This window comes from Cyphomyrmex costatus, unplaced genomic scaffold, assembly GCF_001594065.2.
Source record: "Cyphomyrmex costatus isolate MS0001 unplaced genomic scaffold, Ccosl1.0 scaffold169, whole genome shotgun sequence".
Classification (NCBI taxonomy): domain Eukaryota; kingdom Metazoa; phylum Arthropoda; class Insecta; order Hymenoptera; family Formicidae; genus Cyphomyrmex; species Cyphomyrmex costatus.
In genome coordinates this window covers 137,297-147,219 of record NW_017275704.1, presented here as the reverse complement: position 1 = coordinate 147,219, position 9,923 = coordinate 137,297, and the positions used below count along the sequence as shown (strand labels likewise).

At 32.6% G+C, this 9,923-nt stretch overlaps 1 protein-coding gene across 1 annotated transcript; it reads right to left on the bottom strand.

Moving 5' to 3' along the window:
- Nucleotides 1-1,500: 1,500 nt before the first annotated feature.
- On the bottom strand, nt 1,501-9,258 carry LOC108771870 (RCC1 and BTB domain-containing protein 1). Its single transcript, XM_018537272.1, has 13 exons — nt 9,029-9,258; nt 8,817-8,944; nt 8,459-8,725; nt 6,358-6,475; nt 5,532-5,725; nt 4,491-4,667; nt 4,157-4,433; nt 3,945-4,072; nt 3,609-3,875; nt 2,703-2,827; nt 2,524-2,621; nt 2,312-2,442; nt 1,501-1,683 (listed from the first exon to the last, which is right to left on the bottom strand). Exons 1-13 carry the CDS (start codon nt 9,240-9,242, stop codon nt 1,501-1,503), a joined length of 2,307 nt encoding a protein of 768 aa, XP_018392774.1. The 5' UTR covers nt 9,243-9,258.
- Nucleotides 9,259-9,923: the final 665 nt, after the last annotated feature.

Here is a 9,923-nt window from a genome sequence, read left to right as displayed (position 1 = left end):
TATAATAGGACTGGGCATTTGATACACGTTTTCCACCGATATTTAATTTTGTTTCTCCGTGCATTAAGGTTAATCCTACAATGTGCTTTTTATTTTCTGTTATTTGTCTCTTGCTTTTTGATTAAGAATGGAACAGATAAACAACAAGAAGTAGAAAACAAACAGCACATTGTAGAATTATCTTAATAATCACGTGTATTATTAATAATCCGATGTAATCAGTAATCTAATCGGTCAAAATCGATTTAAAAATTAGTTGAAAAATAGATCACATGTCGGGCACTGTGTGTGTTAAATAAAGCAAGTAAATATATATTTTCAGTATTATATGTTAAGGTAGTAATATAATATCATGTTAACTAAATGCAATGTAAATTACAAGATTTCACTATTACATGTACACATTAAATTTACACTTTGAAAGTTATAAAACATTTATATACTACGACTATCATATGTTTATACTATAAAATGTAAAAAAGACGGTTACGTTTCTTTCCTCTTACATACGACTTACACATCAAAATTTTTATTTCCGCTGGAGAAGTATAAGGAAAGCAAGAGCGTATGCAAGATTTCAGTTAGGGGAGGACAAAAAGGTGCCTTAAGGAATCAGTCCAATTAGCGAAACTGTCGCCATTAGTGCGCGCTGAGTGCGAATTTTGGGCAAGTTTTTTAATTCATCGATTGTATACACAATCATCCTGTATATACAATCGATACAGATAATGAACTGATTATTATTTTTATTATTGGAAGTTAGGTACGATAATCGATCATCGTATAATATACTAAGAATCTTCAATGATTATTATTTATTGTAATTATACTGTTTGTGATTTAAAACGGTACAATATCGTGTGCTATTACAATTTGTAGAGCCTAAAAATATGATAGATCACAAAAAGTTAATTGCTAGATAATTGCACGATAAAGTTAATTGATTATTTCTGCGACGAGCGGCCGCATAAGATCACACTAATTATAAATACAGGGATGAATACTATAAGTATAATTTTAAAAGATTTTAAGGGATGATTCCTCACATAAATTCAAGCAAAGCCTTTATATTATATGATCATTTATAACAAGCTCTCTTGTAAAAACTATTTGTCGGACGTAATTTTCTACAACTCGCTACAACTTTCATCGTAACTTTCATTTACACCTAAGCAAGAAAGATTATCCTAATTTTCTAACATAGATTTCGTTTCTCTAATTGTTGTTGTTGTTTTAGAATGGCGAAGAAATCTCTTGCGCGAATTTATTAAAATACGCGAAATAATGTATAGATATTACTGAAAGTCATCCCACTTTTGTTTTATGTTTATTACTTACATGAAAAAGCTACTATAACAAAATGCAATTAAGAAAACAAATTATTGGAATACTTCAACAAACTACGCGATTATAAAAAACCATATGGGTGAATATACAACATATTTCTAGTAACTTCTATTAATTCTCATGCAACAAAACAGACATTTATAGCGATTCTATTCATTCACGGATCGGCGTATTGTTCTTAAGCGGAAGAGGCGTATACATCTTAAAACCACCTTTTTCTCTCGCCTTAAGTATTAAATCTTTTATTACGTTCTGATATTCCTCATCATCATCTTTTATTTGTTCTAAATTCGTTAAATAAAAAAAGGCAAATTTAGTACAGATCTCTTCTAGCTCCTAAAAATTTACAAATGGTATTTAATTATTGCATATAGTATAAATAAATTAATGAATTGAAGATTTGAAGGACTCTTTTACTTAATAATAATTAACACGTTAAATAGGGCGAATAAGAGTCAAATTACAATTTGAAATCTAAATCTGATAATTTATTCTAATATTATATATTGCGAAGAATATCACGTAATTTTTGGCGTTTCGTCCCGGCTTCCACTACTGGACTTCATCAGTAAGGCATTGTAGTGGAAGCCTACCTTATACGCCTTGGTAAGTTATTAAATCGAGATTCTATATAAAGAGATATTGTATTTGTTGACACGCGTATATCTAAGACACGCGTATATCTCTTTATATAGAATCTCGATTTAATAACTTACCAAGGCGTATAAGGTAGGCTTCCACTACAATGCCTTACTGATGAGTCCAGTAGTGAAAGCCGGGACGAAACGCCAAAAATTACGTGATATTCTTCGCAATATATAATATTAGAATAAATTATCAGATTTAGATTTCAAATTGTAATTTGACTCTTATTCGCCCTATTTAACGTGTTAATTATTAATAAATAAATAAGTTTTGCAGTTAATGAAGTATATAAATGTCAACAACGACACTGTTTGAATACCTTATTGTTATATTTGGTTGCAATGCTGTATAAGTAGGCGACATTCGATACGGTAATTTCGTGCTTTAACATCTCAGTACATCGCTTCTCGAGACTATCCTCACAGTAAGTGTTAGCCAGGATGAAAAGTTCTGTTTTCACAGGTTTTCGAAAAATATTGCTTTAATCATGAGAGTACTTAGATTGATAACGACTTATGGTATATTACTCACCAACGGTTTGCTCCCAGGGTAACTCTATCACGTCGGTGTACAGGTAATTCAAGAAGGCTTTGTAGACTTTATAGGAATATTGATCATGCTGAATAACACTTTCCGGACAGAAGAACGTTAATAAAATGAGAAAATTGAAAAAGACTTCAACACTAATCTTTTGTTAAATCATTACGTACCTCTGATTATTTTCCGACCAAATATGTTGAAACATCCTTCTAAAGTACGAAGAGCGAAATTTCAAAACAGCTTTGTGCACGTGAATACATTTGTTCTCCACATGTATTGTAAGATCGCTTGTCAACTTTGTAAAAAAATGAGGGAAAACGTTAAAGACAGATGCGTACAAAATTAACTTCCTATAAGCTATTTGTCTCATTCTTCAATTAAAATCGAAAATAACACATATTAAAGTGCTCACACATACATACACACACGCGCGCGCGCCCACATATGTCTATATATTTAGTACATTCTTTCTAAACTATAGACATTTAAAAAATAGTATTTTATTTAGTAATAAGCTTCAGCTAGTAATAAAATAATTAAAATAGAACTTTTTTTTAACAAAAAACGATAAATGTTAACTACTACGATGAAAACGTTAGTACATATTTTCTATCATTAGTACATATATATACACACTAATATTTTCATTGTGGATAAAAATCATATATTCATAAATAGTCAGAATTAGTAAGTAAGGCCCGGTTGCACCAATACTTTTTGATTTTAAGCGAGACTTAAAACTCTATCTATCTCATTTTAAAGCCGAAAGGGAGACAGAGACAGAGACAGTTTAAGTTTCGCTTAAAATCGAAATCACGTTGGTGCAATCAGGCCTAAATCTATTAATCTTAATTGCGCATATTTCTCGTCTTGTTGGCCGCATTCCTAAGATAAAATCGTTCATCAGTGATTATTTTTTGTACATTTATATCCGCAGAAACAATTATGTTAATTTTTCTAATTGTTCATTGAACGACTCTCTCTACTAAATGCAGTCATTTATTTCAACGTGAATTTAGAAAGTGCGAGAAAGTACACGTAAAACAAACAGATACCGCACAAAAAACAAAACATACGGGATTGTCGAATGCAATTTTCAGATCTTTTAATATTTCCAATTCTTCATTCGCATTCAGGATCAACGGTTCGTGCATAACAGCCGGCGACGTGTAAGATGCAAACGCGGTGTGCACATTCAAACAAGGAGTGGCGATTGGGCTCGTAATGGAATTTTTGCGACAAAGACCCCATATGTACACACGTCCTTCCTTGTTGACGGCGATGCTTATCTGTTTGCAGTGATCAGCAGCAATATCAAACACTCTTCCCATTTTGTGTTTGACCTGATAATATAAAAATTTATCTTTATTTTTTTTTCTTTGTTGTTTTCTTTATGACGATAATAAATATACCATGACTGGTTTACTAGAATTCGTTCCATTGCCAATCCCTAACTGGCCATTTGTATTCAAACCCCAGGTGTAGAGGTTCCCTTCGTCTGTAAGCGCCAGCGTGTGAGCGTATCCGCAAGCTACCTTGACTGAAACAATATCAATTGCTTAGTAATCCCATTTGATTTTACGATTCTCTTATTCTTTTGACGCTTTATCGAGACGAAAACTACCTATTACAATGCCTTTCAGTGAATTGAGCTGGCATGGCATCTGTCGGTCCCTCTCATCGCCTACACCCAGCTGGCCATATTTGTTACTACCCCAACTATACACATTGCCATTGTCCATAATCACGATAGTGAAGGTCGCACCGCAAGCAATGTAGACAACCTTCTTGCCATGTAGACTATCAAGTCGCATGGGTGTAGGCGATGAGAGCACTGATTCGTTTTCTACATCTATATATTCCTCGAATTCTTCTATGTGATGTAGTCCCCAAGTGTACACCTAAATCAAACTACCTAGTTAGTAGCTGAAAATAATTATTGTTGACACTTTACTTACTTCGCCAAACGCGGTCAAAGCGATGGAATGGTTATACCCACATGCTATGTCCACGACTTTATTCAAATGTAGATCGCACTTCATAGGAAGAATATTTAAATGAGTAGGCAACATAACATGTTCATCATCTGAACCATTCCCCACTTGGCCGAAACGATTGTTTCCCCAGGAATATATCTGTGAATGACAGAAAAATTAATAGACTGAGATTTAATCTTAGAATAGTTTTCTATACTTTAACGTGAGATTTAAGCCATATATACAACTGGTATTCAATTCTCCTATTTCATCATGTTTACAAGAGCAGACTTTCAAAATGTATTTTGTTCAATATTTATATTTTTCACAAAACGCGAGAAAGAAAGAGCCACAAAAAAACTGAGCGTTTTACAAAAAATAACACTTTGCCAATCAGTAAGATGTGAAATATTCAACAAAATTGCTAAAAATGTTAAACAAATACAATTGCGATGCGGATAATTTTCTTTATTCGGCTTGAGAAACAATTTTCATATTTTACTTGCTGACTCGATGGAGTATAATTTGAATGATTAACCATACTTCGTTTATGGTTACGTTTTATATTATCATTTATTAAGGATCATTTATTAAGGAGACTGAAGAGGACTTATGTATAAGTTGAAACGTTTCTCAATTTTAATTATAGAATATTTTAATAAAAATTTTTATCATTTATATCGTTGGCACGCGCGCGCGCGCTTGTTTTAATACCGTAATTTAATATCATTATTTTTGTTGTTTTTAAAACATAACAAGCGTTGCCTTTGTAATTATTTATTTGTTTATAAGTTTCAAATACATTTTGTTCGTCGTTAAGACATTCGAAATGTAGTATGTCAAAATTTTTTTCAATTATAAATTGATGAAATTCTTTTAGAAACGTAGAAATACTTTCAGAACATCATATAGTAACTTAAAATATGAGTCTCTCAACACTGAACACTAGGCCATCTTGAATTTAAAAAACGAAGATGTTACGAAGACAATTAATAAATATACACTTCTGACCTTCTAACATACCTCTCCTTGTTCTGTAAGTGCTAGAATGTGACACTCTCCGCACGCAAACTTTTTTATATCCTTCATGCATAGAGCCTCAACCTTCTTTGGATATAACGTGGGCAATGTGTCCCCTGTCCCCAAACGCCCGTCGTCGTTGGTACCCAAAGCATATACCATCTTGTCTCTTGTTATGATAAAGACCTGACCAGCATCTATATGTAGATTGTTTAGCACTCTCCCCACGCAATAAGATGTCCTAGTATCTGAGAATGAATTGAAATGGATTAAAATGGATTCAAATTTTCAGAAATACGAATTCATGAATGTTAAAATAAATCTTTTTCAATACAAATATGTTTTCATTCATGTATAGGAATTGCATGGAGCATATCTGTATGCTTTTCAATCAAAAAAATAATATTAGCTTTTTCAGTGCGTTTGTGACCATAGTGAATATTGTACAATTCAAAATTTTAAATAGAAAACGCAGTTTTTCAATCCAGTTGCATCCAATTGAATCTAATTGAATCCAATTGAATCTAAAAAAAAGTTTTCGCTGTTTAAAATACGAATTCGAATAGACAAAATGGCCAATCCATTTTAATCTATTCTCGGATGCTGGGTTTTTATATCCTTCATGCATAGAGCCTCGACCTTCTTCGGAATTAACAGGAGTGTGTCTCCTGTCTCCAAACACCCGTCGGAGTTGATACCTAAAGCATATATCATCTTGTCTCTTGTTACAATTAAGGCCTGATTAGCATCTATACTTATTTCGAGACACAAAGATGAACAATACTGCCAAAATGAGTTTGCAAAATAAGTGAAGAGAATAAATAATTACTGAATGCCATAACCATGTGGATTTGCGAGACAAATCTCGGCTCCAGGAAACTGACGATAGGCCAGCTACGTAGGTCTGAACACATGTAGGATACACTTCGCTTAGTTTGATATCTCTTCTTTCCATGCAAAATAAATTTTTTTTTAAATACAGTTTCTTTTAAAAATTCAAGCTAATAACACTATAATTAAAACAAAATCTAACAAGAAAAACAATAGATATAAACCTTTACAATAGAAATATATAAATACACATAGTATATGTATGCATTAGTATTTCTCCATCGTGTGAATAACGATTTTAAATTATATATGCATAATTAGATTTATTTATTTTAATTGCATGTTTTTCTTGTCACAGTATTATTGATTCAATTCAAAAGACAAAATCGCTCAGCGATTTAATTACTTTCTATATTTTGAACAGCAAAAACCAGGGTTGGGTAGTGCTAAATTAAAAAGTTAAAAGTTAACAAATAAATTGAAGATTTGAAGGACTCTTTTATATAACAATAATTAACACGTTAAATAGGGCGAATAAGAGTCAAATTACAATTTAAAATCTAAATCTGTTAATTTATTCTAATATTATATATTGCGAAGAATATCACGAGAAGAATATCAAGACCGAAATCCTTTCGGCGCGCAAAAATTAAGGAGTGGGGACATTTATAAATCAGATTATTAGAGTTGCGTTGCAAGTCCGACAATTGTTCGGCGCGCAATTTGGGGGGACTATATATATTAATAGAACGTTATTTCCTACTTTGGAAAAATATTGCGAAGAATATCACTACGTCGACTCGCCATCAGAGGTCTATCGATATTCGCAAATTCTCGCAAATGCTTCGACACGCGTATATAATATTTCTTCATATAGTATCTCGACTTAACATCTAACACAGGCGTATAAGGTAGGCTTCCACTACAATGCCTTACTGATGAGTCCAGTAGTGGAAGCCGGGACGAAACGCCAAACATTATGTGATATTCTTCGCAATATATAATATTAGAATAAGTTAACAGATTTAGATTTTAAATTGTAATTTGACTCTTATTCGCCCTATTTAACGTGTTAATTATTGTTAAAAGTTAAGTTAAAAAGTTAATTAATTTTAACTTAACTTAGTTACATTTTAGACTCCTAACTTTTTAACTTTATTTAGTTACATTTTATCAGTAACTAATAACTTTTTATTAATTTTTTTAAAGTTAAGTGTCTCATTGTCAGACCCATATTACGAGCCACACGTAACTAAAGATACCAATTCCGGCCGGCTTGCAGCACGCGATCAGCGCCTTCGGTGGCATTGATCGAGTACTGTAAGTATTATAGATATTCGCATCATTGGTTATGTGTTACGCCAGTCTGTTTCATATTGATGAATGACGCTGTTGATATGTTCTGCAAGTAGAGACTCTTTATTGTTCGCAAGCGGACACAAGTTTGCATCACTGGTTCTAACTTGCAGGACTTGCAGCAGCAAACTACAAATGACTACAATAGCTTGTAGTCATTTGTAGTTTGCTGCTGCATTTATTCGGTTCTAATAATAAGAGTTTGAGGTTTTGTGCAAAAACGCAATGAATGTTGACATTATAATAATAGAATATACATATAAAACCGAGTATATATAGAAATAAAACATATAATTATAAAAGATATACTCGTATATTATTATAAAAAAATTAATATAATAAAAATTTTGGATATGTTCTAAAATCTAAATATTTTTTTTTATCGTCACTTCCGTTATTATTAAGACTAAAACCCTGAAATCATGAAAAAAATGTATTTTTAACTTTTAACTTTTCAATTACATTTTTTTATTAACTTAACTTTTAATTCAATTAATTTCATTATACATTAACTTGTATCTTAACTAAGTTAAATTTTCAAGGAATTGTTAACTTTAACTTAACTTAGTTAAAAAAAAAAAAGTAACTTACCCAACCCTGGCAAAAACCAATTAAATTAACCATTCTGATAATTCATTGTTTTCTGGACATAGTTATTCAATTCATATATTATTTCCGACATTTCGAAAATGCGAGAAAACATAAGCTAAACCAGCAGAAACCACATAAAAAGCAAAACATACGGGATCGTCGAATGCAATTCTCAGAATCTTTAATATATCCAACTGCAGTTCATCGTCTGCCTTCAGGATCAACGGTTTATGCATAATGTTCGTAAATCCGTAACATGCAAGCGCCCTATGCATATCCGAGAATGGAGTGACGATTGGGGTCATGATTTTCTGTTCGTGGCAGCGACCCCATACGTATACACGTCCCCTTTTATCCATGGCGCTGCTTCTTTCGTACAAAGCGGCAATGTCAAACACTTTTCCCATTTTGTGCGCAACCTGATAATATAATAATTTTGATCATAAAATCCTTTGTTTTCATTTTTTTGGGTGTTTCTTTTGTGATGTCAATAAATATGCCAATAAATACCAGGACTGGTTCATTAGAATGTTTTAGACAGTTATTCCCTAACTGACCGCTTTCATTTTCACCCCAGGCATAGAGATTCCCTTCGTCCGTAAGCGCCAGCGTGTGAGTGTCTCCGCAAGCCACTTTGACTGAAATAATACCAATTGCTCAGTAATCCCATTAGGTTTTATCGTTTTCTTGTTCCTTTCTTGCTTTGTCGAGACAAGAATTACCTATTACAATGCCTTTCAGTAAATTGAGCTGGCATGGCATCTGTCGGCCCCTCTTATCGCCTACACCCAGCTGGCCAATATCGTTATCACCCCAACCATACACCTCGCCATTATCAATAACCACAATGGTGAAGGTTAGCCCGCAAGAGATGTAGACAACCTTTTTCCTAGCCAAAGCATCAAACTTCCTAGGTGTAGTATCTCTCAGTACCATATTATTACGATCCCTTTTAAACGATTCTTTCCAAGTATACACCTAAATTGAACTGGTTATTCTGCAACTCATGATGAAGAATGTTATCATTGACACTTTGCTTACCTGGCCAATCTCTGTCAGAATGACAAAATGAAGATTTCCGCATGCTATGTCTACAACACGGTTCAGACTCAGATTGTCATCCAAAGAAGGTATCTCTATTAAAGTAGGCAATTCAACATTCATATTCTTAAAAAAAATTAACTCTTGAAAATATTTGTCAGATCCTAAGATATATACCTGTGAAAGAAAAAATTAACAATCAGGCATTTAATTTAAAGATATCAAAACCACAAAGCGATATACACATTAAACTTTAGAACTTGTAAACAATTTTTTTCTATCCTTAGAAACATATTATAGTTCAGTTAAACTGCAACTTTTGAAAGCTTAGGAGATTTCGAGAAAATTCCGAATGGATCTTCTGAGTAAACAGACCTGCGATTTAAGAGGTATAACGACTCATTTGAAAGATAAAATAAAACCGACGTCAAACTCGAAATTTAGTCATTTTTTCACATTAATCAGACTGTATTTCTTAAGGCGTATATCATAGAGTTTAATGACTTATCATATCACATCATGTTCAATAAAAAAACATACAACTAGTATACTATATTTAAAATCCTTATTAAGTCA

Bases quoted from the DNA above. Each gene is read 5' to 3' on its own strand.
- LOC108771870 (XM_018537272.1), bottom strand. From the start codon at position 9,242: ATGGTACTGAGAGATACTACACCTAGGAAGTTTGATGCTTTGGCTAGG. The intron at 3,876-3,944 runs GTATATTTATTA...TTATATTATCAG, and splicing joins ATTCTAGTAAACCAGTCATG to GTCAAACACAAAATGGGAAG. The intron at 1,684-2,311 runs GTATTCAAACAG...GTAAATTTTTAG, and splicing joins CAACCAAATATAACAATAAG to GAGCTAGAAGAGATCTGTAC.